Genomic DNA, 18555 nt, shown 5'->3' with positions numbered 1-18555 from the left:
GTGTGCAATCTCAGCTCACTGCAACCTCAGCCTCCTGGGTTCAAGCAATTCTCCCACCTCAGCCTCCCAAGTATCTGGATTACAGGCAGCTGCCATCATGCCCGGATAATTTCGTATTTTTGTAGAGACAGGGTTTCACCATATTGGCCAAGCTGGTCTTGAACTCCTGACCTCAGGTGATCCGCCTGTCTTGGCCTCCCAAAGTGCTGGGATTAGCGGCATGAGCCAACTCAGCTGGCCTTAAATGAATGAATTCTTGACTTCCACTCTATCCCTAATGCTGTCAATTTCTTGATTCATGAAATGAATATGGATATGTGATATGAATGGATATTTGGTTCAATCCATTAATCTGCGGAAAGCCAAAAACCCAATCAGGATTAGCTGGGTGGAACTTCAGAAATGCAATCAGATATTGCTTTTTGATTGGAAGCTAGCAGTGCATACGTGGAAGGGCGTGGGTGGGAGTTGTGATTAGAAAGGTCAATAAAAGCTTCTAAAGACCCACAGGAGAGACCCAAAGTCTTCAAGCCTGGAGTTCCTGCTTGGTTCTTCCTGAGGTCTGAACACCCTGCAAACTGAGTCCAGATCTGGTAAGTCACTAATTTCTGTAAGGACACTCCCATCTGACCTACAGTCAGCCGATGCAGAATGATGACAGTGCAGCCTACGATGGCACAGAACTCTATCCTGTCTTTTTTTCTTTTTTTCATAAGAACGGTTTCAAGCTTTGATCTTTTTTTTTCTAAATGCAGTTTTGTCTTTATTTCAAAAATGTTGATTGTGCTTTTCTTTACGTCATTTCAGAATTCTTGTTGGGAGCCATTTTGTGAAGAGAGGAAGACTGAGCTGTTTTGGCTGCATTTCTGGCCTCGAGCTGCAGTCAGCTTCTCCACGTAGAACCCGGCAGTAGGAGACTTAGAATCGAATCTCTTCTCCCTCCCGCCTCCTGTTTTTGGCTTTTTGAGAAACCTTATCATCCAACACAATGGCCAGCAACGTTACCAACAAGACGGATCCTCACTCCATGAACTCCCGTGTGTTCATTGGGAATCTCAACACTCTTGTTGTCAAGAAATCAGATGTGGAGGTGATCTTTTCCAAGTATGGCAAAATTGCAGGCTGCTCTGCTCATAAGGGCTTTGCCTTCGTTCAATATGATAAGGAGAAAAATGCCCGGGCTGCTGTAGCAGGAGAAGATGGCAGAATGATTGCTGACCAGGTTGTAGATATTAACCTGGCTGCAGAGCCAAAAGCGAATCGAGGAAACGCAGGTGTGAAACGATCAGCAGCGGAGATGTACGGCTCCTCTTTTGACTTGGACTATGGCTTTCAACGGCATTATTATGATGGGATGTACAGTTTCCCAGCACGTGTACCTCCTCCTCCTGCTATGGCATTGGCTGTAGTGCCCTCGAAACGTCAGCGCGTATCAGGAAACACCTCACGAAAGGGCAAAAGTGGCTTCAATTCTAAGAGTGGAAAGCGGGGATCTTCCAAGTCTGGAAAGCTGAAAGGAGATGACCTTCAGGCCATTAAGCAGGAGTTGACCCAGATAAAACAGAAAGTGGATTCTCTCCTGGAAAACCTGGAAAAAATTGAAAAGGAACAGAGCAAACAAGAGGTAGAGGTGAAAAATGCTAAGTCAGAAGAGGAGCAGAGCAGTAGCTCCATGAAGAACGATGAGACTCATGTGAAGATGGAGTCTGAGGGGGGTGCAGATGACTCTGCTGAGGAGGGGGACCCACTGGATGATGATGATAATGAAGATCAGGGGGACAACCAGCTAGAGTTGATCAAGAATAATGAAAAAGAGGCTGAGGAAGGAGAGGATAACAGAGACAGCACCAATGGCCAGGATGACTCTTAAGCACATAGTGGGGTTGAGAAATCTTATCCCATTGTTTCTTTACCTAGGAGCTTGTCTAACATCAAATTTTTCACCAGATCCTCTCCCTTAGTATCTTCAGCACATGCTTACTGTTCTCCCCATCCTTGTCCTTCCCACATTCATTAATTCATATTGCCCTGCACCTGGTTCCATTTTCACTTCCCTTGATGCTCCTAGAAGTTTTCTTAAGTCTTACCCTGCAATTTTTGCTTTTAATTTAGATACCTCTTTATGACTTAACAGTAAAAAGGACGTATGGTTTTTATCAACTGTCTCCAAAATAATTTCTTTTTTTGCAGGGAATACGGTTCTTTTCTTTCATACATAAGTTCAGTAGTTGCTTCCCTAACTGCAAAGGCAATCTCATTGAGTTGAGTAGCTCCTGATAGCAGCTTGGAGTTACAAGTATGTGTGTTACACCCCATATTAGTGTGCTGTGTGGGGCAGTTCAACAAAAATCTAACAATGTATTTTTGTGAATGAGAGTTGGCATGTCAAATGCATCCTCAGAAAAATAATTAGTGTTATACTCTTAAAATGTGTTTTCTAAAGTTGATACTGTGGGTTATTTTTGTGAACAGCTCCATGTTTGGGACCTTTTTTCCTTAAAATAAACAACTCCTTATTAAACCAGGAATTTAAAGAAAAAAATTATTGGTGGGAGCAGTGACTCATGCCTATAATTCCAACACTTTGGGAGGCCAAGGTGGGAGGATCATTTGAGCCCAGGGGTTCGAGACCAACCTGGGCAACATGGCAAAACCCTATCTCTACAAAACATTTATTTTGAGGGGTGGGGATGGTATCTGGCTCTGTTACCCAGGCTGGAGTGCAGTGGCATGATCTCAACTCACTCCAACCTCTGCCTCCCAGGCTCAAGCGATTCTCATGCCTCAGCCTCCTGAGTAGCTGCGATTATAGCCACCCGCCACCATGCCCGGCTAATTTTTATATTTTTGGTAGAAACAGGGTTTCACCATGTTGGCCAGGCTGGTCTTGAACTCCTAACCTCAAGTGATCCACCTGCCTTGGCCTCCCAATGTGCTGGGATTACACACCAGTGAGCCACCAATGCCCTGCTTCTTTTTTAAAAAATTAGCCGGGCTTGGTGGCATGGATCTGTAGTCCCAGCTACTTGGGTGGCTGAGGTGGGAGAATCCCTTGAGTTCAGAAGATTGAGGCAGCAGTGAGCCATGTTCACACCACTGCTGTACTCCAGCCTGGGCAACAGAGTGAGACCTTGTCAAAAAAAAATCTTAACCAAAGAGTTTTTTAAGACAACCAATTAATTGTAATCAGTAGGCAGATCCCAAATTCCCCAAAAAAAGAAGAGAGAGTTTAGAAGGCTCTACGTGCTAGCATCCCATTCAGACTGTTTAATCCTACAATTGTGGTTTTGTAAGAAAAACAGTCTTAAAGATTTCCAATAATTCCCACAATGGCCATAAATTATCCTGGGTGTCATTTTCCCATCAATTTAAAAAGGCACATGAGAGGCCGAGTGCAGTGGCTCAGGCCTGTATTCCCAGCACTTTCGGAGGCTGAGGCAGGTGGATCAGCTGAGGTCAGGAGTTCAAGACAAGCCTGGCCAACATGGAGAAACTCCATTCCTACTAAAAATACAAAAAAGAGCCAGGCGTGGTGGCGGGCACCTGTAATCCCAGGTACTCAGGAGGCCGAGGCAGGAGAGGCACTTGAACCCAAGAGGTAGAGGTTGCAGTGAGCCGAGATCATGCCATTGCACTCCAGCCTGGCCACAGAGCCAGACACTATCTCCAAAAATAATAATAATTATTATAACAGCATGTCTATTCACTCTCCAAAGTGTCTGGGACTGGACAATTAATTGTGAGGTCCTTTTCTGTAGCACCATACGCTATAACATATATGTGGATTTAAATAAATACACATACAAAATGCAAGTATATAGTCTATATGCTTTCCATATACTTATGTTCCATGAGGTCACAAGCAAATTCAAGGCTAGGTCAAAGAGTAGAGTGGCTGTCTATGGAAAGGAGAGTGGAAGTGAATCATGGTAATAAAAGGAAATAGATACAGATATGAATAGGTAGACATACACACATATAGCTGCACGAAACGGGGTTGTCGTGGACCAATGATGTCAGTGAGCCATGTAAAAAGGCTACAGTTCTTGTGATTGTGTGTCCGTTTTCAGGATGGGTTGTAGATTACCTTTTTAGAAAGACTGATGCCACAGTCATAGTCAAAAAAATGATTATAAAATTTGCTTCCTTTCTGGGGCATCTCTGGAGAAATCTCCAATGGGAGGAGAACTCAGTTACTGGGCAGGTTATCACACAGGTAAGATTTTACTGATCCAATGGCACTAATATTAACTTCATTATCCTTCGTATTCTACAAAGGTTGAGTGAACAAACTGTATCTTGAAACTAAAATTAGCTGAACCAATAAAGGAGACTGCATTCTTTTTATTTTTTGTTTAGAGACAGAGTCTCTGATGCCCAGGCTGGAGTACAATGGTGCTACCTTGGCTCACTGCAACTTCTGCATCCTGGGTTCAAGTGGTTCTCCTGCCTCAGCCTCCTGAGTAGCTGGGATTATAGGCACATGTCACCACACTGAGCTAACTTTTGTATTTTTAGCAGAAAGGGGGTTTCTCCATGTTGGCCAGGTTGGTCTCAAACCTCTGACCTTGGGATCTGCCTGCCTCAGCCTCCTAAAGTGCTGGGATTATAGGCGTGAGCCACCATGCCTGGCTGAATCTTTTTTACTTTTCTCAAACATGGTGTCATAGTATTGGGTTCTATGCACTTAGAAGAGTGAGCCCATCGTTCAGTAACAATATGAATCAATACTGCAAGACCTTGATGCAGTATTTGAAAGACTATTTCCACTAGGTGAAGGAGGCTTTCAGTGATGCTTAGACCCTCATGCCCTAGCATTTGGAGATTGCATCCTTTAGAAATGACACCAAGGGAAATCTGCCCATGAACAGCATTGGATGGGACCGTACCAGATGACTTAAACTTAAGGATATCTGAGGAAAAGCCTTCCCTAGAAGCACACATCATCACCTGGTAGACAGCTTTTCCAAGACAATGGAGCAAGACTCCATTTGATCTTCTTCCATTGACTGAGACTTGGTTTTGTTTTGTATTAACACAAAATTATCAAACCTATATTTTATGTTGTTAGGTACTTTCACCACTCAAACCAAACACTTTCTAAGATCTTCTGTTCAAAATGTGGCCACTCTCACTAACCAAAGCAATTGCTGGCTATGGAGTCATTTAGATGAAAGGGAAGGATCACACCTAATACTAAAACCTGCTTTCGTACACCGTTGGGTAGCAATTGAGGATGCTAAATTCATGATAAGATTTGTTATCCTTCCTTTGGTAGGTTGGTTAATATTTATAATTAAATGACTTGGCATTGAGAAGAAGCTATAGGTGCAAATGGGTGACCTATGACTATTATTGATTTCATTACTGGTAACTTATCTCTATGCATAGAAAACATTAGTGTAACTGGGTCTAATCTAGATGGTGTGCCAGACTCCGACTAGAATAAACTCTGGTTTGACGCATATTATGAAGACTGGAACGCTATAGTTATCGACATAGACACAGAATCAGAACATGACCATGTTACCCTCTGCCATATAATCAGAGAAACTTACTGAAACTAGACATTGGTTCATTGGAGATTCTAGAGGGAAATAGAATGCATCTATAGCTCTAGTATATGAAATAAATATTAGTTTTGTTTATTGGATGCATCAATACTCAGGACATATTTGGAGAGGAACCTACTCATTCTTCTATGGAGATGACATGCAAGGATTACTTTATAAAAGACATAGAAATATTTTTTCTTCCCACCCCAATTCAAACCATTACCATGCAACCTTGTGTCAATAGAAGATAAGGCTGTTGAGGTAGAAATAATTAACGAAAGCTTCACTGGAAGCTAAATGTGAGGATTGACCTGGAAGACACACACTGACAAAGTGGGTGTTTTCCAAAGTCTGTTACAAGTTGGAATGCTTTTGTAAGAAAGGTTAAAAGAAGGGAATGGGACTCCTCCTATCAGTTTGTTTTTAAATTTTCTTTTGTCTTATTGACCTGGCAAGGCTCAAATAGAATTGAGTTTTTGTTTTTGTTTTTTTCCATTGGACAGGACAAGACAGAGGTTACAATCATTGGCTTTAGATAACAACATAACAGGATAAAACATATTCCTTGCAAGACAACCAGCAAAACTTCATGATCAGAATCAAATCAGCGTCCTTCTCACTGTCAGTGGGTGAAGCCTTCATCAATACTTGTGGGGTTTGAGGCACTCATGAACTCATGATCAGACACTTTACTCAGGGACAGGATGTAAGCCAATCGAAAGACCTTCCACAGGTGGTGAATTTGGAAGCCCGCCCAATGTGCCCTGCAAGTTTTCACTGGCAATATGCAGGTGCAGATATGACAAAGAATAACCATGACCTTTACATCACCCCCAGCTGTTGAGGAATGGGATCCTTTTGACCCTTTCTGTCCAGAGAACCAGGTTACTCATCTTGTGTGGCAACAACATATATGGTCTACTTAACAGAGAAGAAGACTCTGTAAAAAGAAATGTTTATTATGAAGTAAGCAAAGAAATGGGAATAGATGTGAGATTATTTGGGGAGATAAAGGAAGTTGAAGGTTTTGAAAGGAAAAATAAGGAGGATTATACAAATTGTTTTGAAAGACTCATACTTGGTCATAAGGATTAAAACCAAAAGGGCATCAGTGCAATGTTAGATAGATTCCTCTTACACCCACTCAATAACCCCCAACATGTTCAGCAAGTCTTGGTTCACTCCCAGGTTCCCATTAAAAACCCAGCTCAACCCTGACCAGCTCCACCCTCACTTCCCATTTGTAATTTTCACATGACTTTATTACAGGACCATCAGGTTCCTATGCCTGCTGCACAGTAGCTTAGCAATATTCTGAGACTGCAGGGTTTGCAGCAGAGAGTTTACTGATCACAAGGTGGCTGAATGAGAAGCTAGGAGGAGATCCTCAAATTCATCTCCCCAAGGAGTACTGAGGGTTTCCAGTGGATGCTGGATAGCAAGGGGCTGGAAAGTTGGGGTAGCAGTAAGAGGGAAGAAGTCAACAGGATGTAGAAACTGCATTCTTTGGTGAGTTGGTGCATTGCAGGGCCCTTCAGATCAGCTGGCATCAGTAGTTTCACTGACATGCAGAACGTGAAAGAATATCTCAGATGAAAAAGTTAATGTTTTACAATGCGTAAATCGTTGTCTGCAGGGAAGTTAAGGGGAACTGTAATCTAAGGTCTATATGATTTTGGAACAGTAGGCTGCCAGCAACCATGAGGAACCAGGTCAGAGAGCAAGAAGACGTCCTGATGAATGCTGAATGTGTTGCAAGCTTGGTTTATTTTTGTTTCTCTCCCTCCCTTCTTCACTGATTAAATTTATAAAGTTTAGGGAAGTGGTTTCAATTTCTTCCAAAGAAGCCTTAACCTAAGCCCTGAGACCACTCACGCCCTCAGTGGCACCTCTCCTCCACCAGAACGAGCATGTAATCTGCTACCTTAGGTTATACAAAATCCCAAAAACCATTCAATACCTTGAGATTTTTATTCTGATTTCATAGGGATGACTCCTCTGTTTTTATAAAGCTTTTTAAAGTATAAAGCATTTTTATATTTTGATGTGGCCAAGGATCTCCTAACAACACTACTTTCAGATTTTATTTTTCTGTCTAATGTCGTAAACAGATCAAATCCTTCCCTGCCTCACACTCAAGACTATGAAGTTCACATATTAGTAAAATACAATCAGTGTTTGTGGAGTTCATGAATGAATGATTTTTTTATTTTTTGACAGAATGTCGCTCTGTCACCCAGACTGGAGTGCAGTGGCACAATTCTGGCTCACTGCAACCATTGCCTCCTGGGTTCAAGCAATTCTCCTGCCTCAGCCTCCCAAGTAGCTAGGTTTCAGGCGCCTGCCATCATGCCCAGCTAATTTTTGTGTTTTTGTAGAGACGGGGTTTCACCTTTTTGACCTGGCTGGTCTTGAACCCCTGACATCAGGTGATCTACTCACCTTGTCCTTCCAAAGTGCTGGAATTACAGGTATGAGCCACCTCGCCCACCCTTGAATGAATGTATTCTGGACTTCTACCCTATCCCTAACACTGTCAATTTTTTGCTTCACGAACTGAATATAGATATGTGATATGAATGGATATCTGACTCAATCCATTAATCTGGGGAGAGCCAAAAACCCAATCAGGATTAACTGGGTGGAGCTTCAGAAATGCAATCAGATATTGCTTTTTGATTGGAAGCTAGCAGTGCATACGTGGAAGGGCGTGGGTGGGAGTTGTGATTAGAAAGGTCAATAAAAGCTTCTGAAGACCCACAGGAGAGACCCAAAGTCTTCAAGCCTGGAGTTCCTGCTTGGTTCTTCCTGAGGTCTGAGCACCTTCTAGACTACATCCAGATCTGGTAAGTCACTCATTTCTGTAAGGACACTTCCATCTGACCTACAATCAGTCGGTCTGGGATGGTGACAGTGCAGCCTACGATGGCACAGCGCTATATCCTGTCCTTTTTTTTTTTCATATGAACAATTTGAAGCTTTGAATTTTTTCCTCTAAATGCAGTTCTCTCTTTATTTCAAAAAAGTTGATTGTGCTTTGGTTTAGGTCATTTCAAAATTCTTGAAGGGAGCAGTGACTCATGCCTTTAACCCCAACACTTTGGGAGGCCAAAGTGGGAGGATCATTTCAGCCCGTGGGTTTGAGACCAACCTGGACAACACCACAGAAATCCTCCTCTACACAACGTTTTTTTTGGGGGTGGGGTTGGAGTCTCACTGTGTTGCCCAGACTGGAGTGCAGTGGCACGATCTCAACTCACTGCAACCTTTACCTCCCGGGTTCCAGCAATTCTCATGCCTCAGTCTCCATCCTCAGAAGCTGGTGTCACAGACATCTGAAACCATGCCTGGCTAAGTTTTGTATTTTTAGTAGAGGTGGGGTTTCACCCTGCTGGCCAGGTTGGTCTCGAACACCTGACCTCAAGTGATCCACCTGCCTTGGCCTCCCAAAGTTCTGGGATTACAGCTGTGAGTCACTGGTGCTTGGCCTCTACTTTTTTTTTTTTTTAATTAGCCGAGCATGGTGGCATGCATCTGTAGTCCCAGCTATTTGGGTGGCTGGTGTGGGAGAATCACTTGAGCCCAGAAGATTGAGGCTGCAGTGAGCCATGCTCACACCACTGCTGTACTCCAGCCTGGGCAAAAGAGAGAGACCCTGTCCAAAAAATAAAAACAATATCTTAACCAAAAAGGGTCTATGACCTTAATTTTAAACCAATCACGTCCTCACTGTAATTCTTCCACCGGAATGGAGACATGGGTGTGGGGGTGCATGCCTGTAATCCCAGCTACGTGGAAGGCTGAAGCATGAGAATTGCTTGAATCTCAGAGGTGGAGGTTACAGGGAGCTGAGATGGCGCCCCTGCACTCCAGCCTGGGCGACAAAGTGAGACTCAGCTTCACACACACCAAAAAAAATTAGATTATACCACCCAGGTGATTATTGGATACATGAAGATTTCTATTGTGTTTTCTTGGGGACTGTCAACTCTGTCTTTGAAAACTGTTTTAACTCTGAAATATTTTGAGAAATTTGATGTAGCCAAGGATCCCTCAACAAAGACACTTTCAAGTCTTTTCTTTCTGTCTAATATCAGGAAGAGATTCAACCTTTCCCTATCTCACACTCAGGACTGTGAAGGACACATATTAGTAAAACTCCATTTTTGTGAAGGGAATCAGTGGATGAGTCCTGGACTTCCACCCTATCCCTAAATCTTTCACTTTGATGGATGAATATCTACTTCCATCAGTAAATCTGGAAGAAAGCCAAAAGTCCAATCAGGATTAACTGGGTAGAATTCGAATCAAATGTCGTTCTGTCTCTCTCTTTTTTCTTTTTCTTTCTTTTTTTTTTTTGAATCTAGCCTATTTCCCAGGCTGGAGTTCAGTGGTGTATTGTCAGCTCACTGCAACCTCTGCCTCCTGGGTTCAAGCGATCCTCCTGTCTCAGCCTCCCTAGTAGCCTGGACTATAGGCGCAGACCACCGCAACTGGCTAATTTTTTAATTTTAGTAGAGGTAGGGTTTTACCATGTTGGCCAGGCTTGTCTCAAACTCCTGACCTCAGATAATCCACCTGCCTCTGCCTCCCAGAGTGCTGGGATTACAGGTGTGAGCCACTTCGTCTGGCCTTGAATGAATGTATTCTTGACTTCAACCCTATCCCTAACACTGTCAATTTCTTGCTTCATGAAGTGAATATAGATATGTGATATGAATGGACATCTGATTCAATCCATTAATCTGGGGAGAGCCAAAAACCCAATCAGGATTACCTGGGTGGAGCTTCACAAATGCAATCAGATATCATTTTCTGATTGGAAGCTAGCAGCGGATACGTGGAGGGGCGTGGGTGGGAGTTGTGATTAGAAAGGTCAATAAAAGCTTCTAAAGACCCACAGGAGAGACCCAAAGTCATCAAGCCTGGAGTTCCTGCCTGGTTCTTCCTGAGGTCTGAGCACCTTCTAGACTACATCCAGATCTGGTAAGTCACTAATTTCTGTAAGGACACTTCCATCTGACCTACAGTCAGCCGGTCTGGGATGGTGACAGTGCAGCCTACGATGGCACAGAGCTATATCCTGTCCTTTTTTTATATATATATGAACAATTTGAAGCTTTGAATGTTTTCCTCTAAATGCAGTTCTGTCTTTATTTCAAAAAAGTTGATTGTGCTTTAGCTGATGCCTTTTTAAAATTCTTGAAGGGAGCAGTGACTCATGCCTTTAACCCCAACACTTTGGGAGGCCAAAGTGGGAGGATCATTTCAGCCCGTGGGTTTGAGACCAACCTGGACAACACCACAAAAACCCTACTCTACACAACGTTTTTTTTGGGGGTGGGGTTGGAGTCTCACTGTGTTGCCCAGACTGGAGTGCAGTGGCACGATCTCAACTCACTGCAACCTTTACCTCCCGGGTTCCAGCAATTCTCATGCCTCAGTCTCCATCCTCAGAAGCTGGTGTCACAGACATCTGAAATCATGCCTGGCTAATTTTTGTATTTTTAGTAGATGTGGGGTTTCACCACGCTGGCCAGGTTGGTCTCGAACACCTGACCTCAAGTGATCCACCTGCCTTGGCCTCCCAAAATGCTGGGATTACAGCTGTGAGTCACTGGTGCTTGGCCTCTACTTTTTTTTTTATTTTAATTAGCCAAGCATGGCGGCATGCATCTGTAGTCCCAGCTATTTGGGTGGCTGGTGTGGGAGAATCACTTGAGCCCAGAAGATTGAGGCTGCAGTGAGCCATGCTCACACCACTGCTGTACTCCAGCCTGGGCAAAAGAGAGAGACCCTGTCCAGAAAACAAGAACAATATCTTAACCAAAAAGGATCTATGACCTTAATTTTAAACCAATCACATCCTCTTCCACCCAAATGGAGACATGGCTGTGGGGGGTGCATGCCTGTAGTCCCAGCTACGTGGAAGGCTGAAGCATGAGAATTGCTTGAATCTTGGAGGCCGAGGTGACAGTGAGCCAAGATGGTGCCACTGCACTCCAGCCTGGGCAACGAAGTGAGACTCAGCTCCCTCAACACCAAAAAAAATTATATGACCCAGGTGATCATAGGATACATGAAGATTTCTATTGTGTTTTCTTAGGGACTGTCATCTCTGTCTTTGAAAACTGTTTTAACTCTGAAATATTTTGATAAATTTGATGTAGCCAAGGATCCCTCAACAAAGATACTTTCAAGTTTTCTTTCTTTCTGTCTAATATCAGGAAGAGATTCAACCCTTCCCTGTCTCACACTCAGGACTTTGAAGGACACATATTAGTAAAACTCCATGTTTGTGAAGGGAATCAGTGAATGAGTCCTGGACTTTCACCCTATCCCTAAATCTTTCATTTTGATGGATCAATATCTAAATCGATCAGTTAATCATTAAGAAAGACAAAAATCCAATCAGGATTAACTGGGTAGAGATTAAGAAGTCTAGTGAAATGTAGCTCTCTCTGTCTCTCTGTTCAATCTAGCCTATTTCCCAGGCTGGAGTGGAGTGGTATAATGTCAGCTCACTGCAACTTCTGCCTCCTGGGTTCAAGCGATCCTCCTCCCTCAGCCTCCCTAGTAGCTTGGACTACAGGCGCAGACCACTGCACCTGGCTAATTTTTGCTGTCTTAGTAGAGGCAGGGTTTTACCATGTTGGCCAGGCTCGTCTTGAACTCCTGATCTCAGATGATCCACCTGCCTCGGCCTCACAAAATGCTCAGATTGCAGGTGTGAGTCACTGCATCCAGCCAAAGTGGTTCAGTTTGAATATGTGTAAGAGGTGTGCATTGGAAACATCTATCTTGCAAATGATGCATAACAGTGTCACATAGCATTCAAAGCTTCTCACTGAAATTTTCAATAATGTGGCTGGGGCAGAGGCTCACACCTATAATCCCACTATGTTGGGAGGCCAAGAGGGGTAGATTGCTTGAGTCTAGGAGTTCAAGACCAGCTTGGACAACATAGCGAAATCCACTGTCTTTACAAAAAGTCAAAAAATAAAAGATGAGCTGGGTGTGGTGATGCATAACTGTGGTCCCAGCTACTTGGGAGGCTGAGGAGGAAGAATCCTTTGAGCTGGGAGGTCAAGGCTGCACTGAGCTGAGATCCCACCACTACACTCCAGGCTGGGTGACAGAGCAAGACCCTGTCAGAAAGAGAGTGAGAGAGGGAGAGAGAGAAACAGAGAGAGAATGAGAGAAGGGATACAGGGAAAGAAGACAAAGAAAGAAGGGAGAGGGGGAAAGAAAGAAAGAAGGGAGGGAGAGAGGGAAAGAAGGAAAGAAGAAAGAGAGAGAAAGAGAAAGCAAGCTTAAATAATGAAAAGAAAACAAATAGAACCTGTTCTAGGGATGCCCCATGAATGTTCCCAACAAGCTTATTTGTAGGAACTGAAAATGTGGACATGTAGGCTTGTGACACTCCCATTCCCATTGTTTTAGAACCTTGAGTAATTAGTAATTTCCCCCAATGGTAGGAGGCGTTCGCTTTCAGGTTCCTCCACACTCACTAGTCACTGGATGGAGCACTGGATAGAAAGGAAGGGCTAGTTGTGGCCCTGCTTCCTCACTGCTTGGGAGACGCTCATGCTGATGAAGCAGAAGCAGAATGCTGGCTTAATGGCCACTGAGTACAGAGTAGAATTCGAGTAAACTGAGGGCTCTTTCACCATTGCCAGAGCAGTGACTTTGGCCCTGGGAGAAGATGAGATTGCATGGGCTTGGCCTGAGAGTGATGCCTTTTCTCTGGGTTTGTCCTCTGGAAGTTTTCCCTGCAGATTCATGAAGATGAGCATCCGGACTCCACCCAGACTCCTGGAGCTTGCGGGGCGGAGCCTGCTGAGGGACCAAGCCTTAGCCATGTCCACCCTGGAGGAGCTGCCCACGGAACTTTTCCCCCCACTGTTCATGGAGGCCTTCAGCAGGAGATGCTGTGAGGCCCTGAAGCTGATGGTGCAGGCCTGGCCCTTCCGCCGCCTCCCTCTGAGGCCTCTGATAAAGATGCCTTGTCTGGAGGCCTTCCAAGCTGTGCTTGATGGGCTTGATGCACTGCTTACCCAAGGGGTTCGTCCCAGGTGAGGTGGGCCAGGTGGGCTGGTGGGGTGGGCCCAGGTGTCCAACAGAAGGAACAGCTAGGTTATGAGAAGTGAGGAGGCCCAAGGGGGCATGCTGGTGGTGAGGAAGCTGAGAGGACTTGGCCATTCACCAGCTCCTCAGGGAAAGCACTGCTGACCATGCCAGGTCCATGGAGGTAACAGGAACCTCTCCTCTAATGGCACTGAAAGGCACCATGAAAAGTGAGAACTGGGCCGGGCACGGTGGCTCACAATGTAATCCCAGCAGATTGGGAGGCTGAGGTCAAGAGTTGGAGGCCAGCCTGTCCAACATGGCAAACCCCAACTCTACTAAAAATACTAAAATTAGCTGGGCATGGTGGTGGGTTCCTGTAATCCCAGCTACTTGTGAGGTTGAGGCAGGAGAATCATTTGAACCCGGGAAGCAGAGGTTGCAGTGAGGTGACATCACACCACTGCACTCCAGCCTAGGCGACAGAGGGAGACTTGGTCTCAAAAAAAAAAACAAAAAAATGTGGAAGTGGGCAGGATCCAAGGGGAAAACAGGGTGAAGAAAAGTCAGAGAGAGGGACAAGAAGCAGGGAGGGGAGGAGCTGCTATCCAGGATGTGGAGTTTAAATTCAGAAATGAGTTCTGAAATTCTCAGTCTCACCTCTATTTTCCCACAGGAGGTGTAAACTTCAAGTGCTGGATTTACAGGATGTCTGTGAGAACTTCTGGATGGTTTGGTCTGAAGCTATGGCCCATGGGTGCTTCCTCAATGCCAAGAGGAGCAAAAAACCAGTGCAGGACTGTCCAAGGATGAGAGGACAGCAACCCTTGACTGTGTTCGTAGAACTTTGGCTCAAGAACAGGACTCTGGATGAATACCTCACCTACCCCCTTCTATGGGTCAAGCAGAGGAGAGATTTACTACACCTGTGCTGTAAGAAGCTGAAAATTTTGGGAATGCCCTTCTGCAATATCAGAAGCATCCTGAAAATGGTGAACCTAGACTGTATCCAGGAGGTGGAAGTGAATTGCAGGTGGAAACTGCAATTCCTGACACAGTTTACCCCATACCTGGGCCACATGAGGAATCTTCAGAAGCTCGTTCTCTCCCACATGGATGTCTCTCGCTACGTTTCCCCAGAGCAGAAGAAGGAGATTGTTACCCAGTTCACCACTCAGTTCCTCAAGCTGCGCTGCCTCCAAAAGCTTTATATGAACTCTGTTCCTTTCCTCGAAGGCCACCTGGACCAGCTGCTCAGGTGAGGGAGGGTGGTGAGCTTTCTCTGCAGACCACAGCAGAGCCTGTTACAGTAAACACTAGTGGGCATCTACTGTGAGCCAGCCTATGAGGATGTAACCGTGAAGGGGACACTAGAATGTCCATGCATTGTCCTGTTGGCGGCCCTGTCCTGAAATGGGTATCACGCAACCATCGCAATAGAGGCAGAGGGATCAGCTAGGGGAGATGCTATAGAGAGGTTGCCATAATAGGAAGCTAGCTACTGGGGGTTTCAGATCTAGTGAGGGTGCCTTTCTGAATTCTTCCTGAGGACGTGTGTCTAAGTTAAGATGATGAAAAGTAGGCCAGGGGCGGTGGCTCATGCCTGTAATCCTAGCATTCTGGGAGTCTGAGGCAAGAGGATAGCTTGAGCCTAGGAGTTTAAGACCAGTCTGGGTAACATACCAAGACCCCTGTCAGAAATGAATAAATAAAAGTAAAAACAAACAAGATTACTTGTTTTTTCTGAGATGGATTTTCACTTTGATGGTCCAGGCTGGAGTGCAGTTGTGACATCTCAGCTCGCAGCAACTTCTGCCTCACAGGTTCAAGCGATTCTCCTGCCTCAGCCTCCTGAGTGCCTGGGATTACAGGCGTGGGCCACCACACCTGGCTAATTTTTATATTTTAAGTAGAGACAGGGTTTCACCATGTTGGCCAGGCTATTCTCCAACTCCTGACTTCAGGTGATCCATCCACCGTGAACTCCCAAAGTGCTGGGATTATAGGCGAGAGGTACCACGCCCAGCCAACAAGATACTTTTTAAGAAGATGATGTGAAGTAGGGAAGTGAAGTGGGCACTGAAGAGGGGAATGCTCAGCAAACCTGCACATGTCAGAAAATCAGCTTTGTGCCCCACAGTTTGGTGAACATGAATGATCCCATCTCTAATTCCCTGTTGTAAAAGTTTCTTTTGAGCTCCAGGTAAATTAATTACCTAGGCAATGCATGATTCTGAAACAGAGGGTCAGGGAGCAGGCACAAAGAATGGTGAAAGTGATAGATGGTTTGCTGATGATACAGGCGTGTCAGGGACGCCTACAGCCCGCCCACCCCAGCTGATGTTGCAGGATCCTGTCTGGGTTTGTCCTTTATGCCTGCATCTCCACTGGGCTCCTGTGGCCCAGGGATGTGGTTTTCTGCCTGACAGATGAGGAAAGGGAGCTTTAGGGATTCTGTGAACTTGATCCATTCCTATAAATGATGGTGAAATGACTCAGCCTCAAATGGAATTATTTTTTCTCCTTTTTTTTTTTTAATACAGAGTCTCTCTCTGTCACCCAGGCTGGAGTGTAGTGGCATGATCTCTGCTCACTGCAACCTACACCTCCTGGGTTCAAGCGGTTCTTCTGCCTCAGCTTCCCAAGTAGCTGGAATTGCAGGCTCCCGCCACCACACCTGGCTAATTTTTGGATTTTTAGTAGAGAGGAGGTTTTGCCATGTTCACCAGGCTGGTCTCAAACTCCTGATCTCAAGGAATCCACCAGTCTCAGCCTCCCAAAGTTCTGGGATTACAGGTGTGAGTTACTGGGCTGGGCCTAAAGTGGAATTGACCTCGGTGGCAAAGCTCTTCATCACGCATCATCCTAAGTGTTGACCATCAGGCCATCAGAATGACCCTGGACTTGGGCAAAAAGGTCTCCATCCATTACCTTGAAGCCATTCCCCACTACCCTCCACTCACCCCTATGATTCCCCAGAATTAACTTCTTGTTCTCTCTCCCCAGCTGTCTGAAGACCTCGTTAAAGGTCCTCACAATAACTAACTGTGTGCTTTTGGAATCAGACTTGAAGCATCTATCCCAGTACCCGAGTATCAGTCAACTAAAGACCCTGGACCTGAGTGGCATCAGACTGACCAATTTCAGTCTTGTGCCTCTCCAAATTCTCCTAGAAAAAGTTGCAGCCACCCTTGAGTACCTGGATTTAGATGACTGTGGCATCATAGACTCCCAAGTCAACGCCATCCTGCCTGCCCTGAGCCGCTGCTTTGAGCTCAACACCTTCAGCTTCTGTGGAAATCCCATCTCCATGGCCACCCTGGAGAACCTGCTGAGCCACACAATCATACTCAAAAACTTATGCGTGGGGGTGTATCCTGCCCCGCGGGAGAGTTATGGTGCTGATGGTATTCTCTACTGGAGCAGATTTGCTCAAATTAGGGCTGAGCTGATGAACAGAGTGAGGGACTTAAGGCACCCTGAGAGGATCTTTCTCTGTACTGACAACTGCCCTGACTGTGGCAACAGGTCATTTTATGACCTGGAGGCAGATCAGTACTGCTGTTGAATGCCTGCCTATTTGGATGGGTATGTCAAACGCTTTCTTCTGGACACTTGGAAACTAAAACCTAGGTCTTAGGTACATCCTAAAGGGATCACAGAACACATCATTTCACACATAGGCTCTGAAAGTGGGAAAGGAAAGCTGATCAAGCAGGGGCTGGACTTGGGGGAAATGTTGCCATGGATTCGATGGGACTTTGGGGACCTGTGTCCTGTAGAGTCGAAAATGGGAATCTGAATGTCTAGAGTGGAATTCAGGCTTGAGAATACATGAGGGAGTTACTCTTGCATGGATGGTTGTAAAGAAACAATCAGAAATAAAGGAAAACTGAGCAGAATCTGTCTGGTGCCCTCTATTATTAAGTAACCTGTTTTCCAGTTTAAGCCTCAGGAATCTTCAGTTATTGATGGAAAAAACAAAAGGCACTGACTGAGTTGTCCAATCAATAAGATGCAGCCCAAGAAAATCAAGGCATTTAAATGAAATGTGGTTATTGTAATCAGTTTCCTCCCATTCTTTTATTTGAGACAGAGTTTCACTCTTGTTGCCCAGGCTGGAGTTTAGAGTGCAATGGTGCCATCTCAGCTGACTGAAACCTCCACCTGGGGTTTAAATGATTCTCCTGCCTCAGCCTCCCAAGTAGCTGGGATTACAAGCATGCACCACCATGCCCAGCTAATTTGTGTATGTTTAGTAGAGACAGGGTTTCCTCACTATGTTGGTCAGGCTGGTCTCAAACTCCTGACTTTGGGTGATTCACGCAAGTAGGCCTACCAAAGTGCTGGGATTACAGGTGTGAGCCACTGTGTCAGGCTTTTTTTTGTTTTTGTTTTTTAGAGGTCTCCTGTCACTCAGGCTACAGTGTAGTGGCACAATCATACCTCACTGCAGCCTCAATTTCCTGGGTTCAAGCGATCCACCCATCTCAGCCTCCTGAGTAGCTAGGACTACAGCTGTGTGAGCCACCACACCTGGATACTTCTTTTTAGTAGAGACAAGGCCTCGCTGTCTTCCCCAGGCTGATCTGGAACTCCTGAGCTTGTGATTCTCCTGCCTTGGCCTCCCAAAATGCAGGGAGTATAGGCGTGGACCACCACGCTTGGCTTGGCCTCCTCCAATTCTTCACTTCTTTAGATGTCTGTTAACTCCTTGTTAGTTGCTGTGGCTGTTCAGTGGGTTAATACACACTAGGTGGACACCAAAGGCCTGGAACATTACTGGGCAAGAACAGTGAGCCAATCCACACGGAAAGCACCTTCTTCTCAGCGTCTTTCACCACTAGCCAGATGCTGAGACCCCGCCCACTCCCTGTGAGTCTCCACATGCTTCCGGAAGCCTTAGTTGGTGGATGTCAGCTTCACTGCACAA

The 18555-nt window shown here is 45.2% G+C and overlaps 2 protein-coding genes across 2 annotated transcripts; both read left to right on the top strand.

The window, feature by feature from the left end:
* The first annotated feature begins 970 nt into the window (after positions 1–970).
* LOC129143353 (heterogeneous nuclear ribonucleoprotein C-like 2) lies at positions 971–2026 on the top strand. Its single transcript, XM_054679439.2, has one exon. It carries the CDS (start codon positions 989–991, stop codon positions 1868–1870), a length of 882 nt encoding a protein of 293 aa, XP_054535414.1. The 5' UTR covers positions 971–988; the 3' UTR covers positions 1871–2026.
* Positions 2027–13322: 11296 nt separating this feature from the next.
* Positions 13323–17190, top strand: LOC129141483 (PRAME family member 15-like). Its single transcript, XM_054677579.1, has 3 exons — positions 13323–13630; positions 14299–14880; positions 16629–17190. Exons 1-3 carry the CDS (start codon positions 13338–13340, stop codon positions 17188–17190), a joined length of 1437 nt encoding a protein of 478 aa, XP_054533554.1. The 5' UTR covers positions 13323–13337.
* Positions 17191–18555: the final 1365 nt, after the last annotated feature.

This window comes from Pan troglodytes, chromosome 1 (assembly GCF_028858775.2).
Source record: "Pan troglodytes isolate AG18354 chromosome 1, NHGRI_mPanTro3-v2.0_pri, whole genome shotgun sequence".
Classification (NCBI taxonomy): domain Eukaryota; kingdom Metazoa; phylum Chordata; class Mammalia; order Primates; family Hominidae; genus Pan; species Pan troglodytes.
This window is presented reverse-complemented; position numbering and strand designations above follow the sequence as displayed.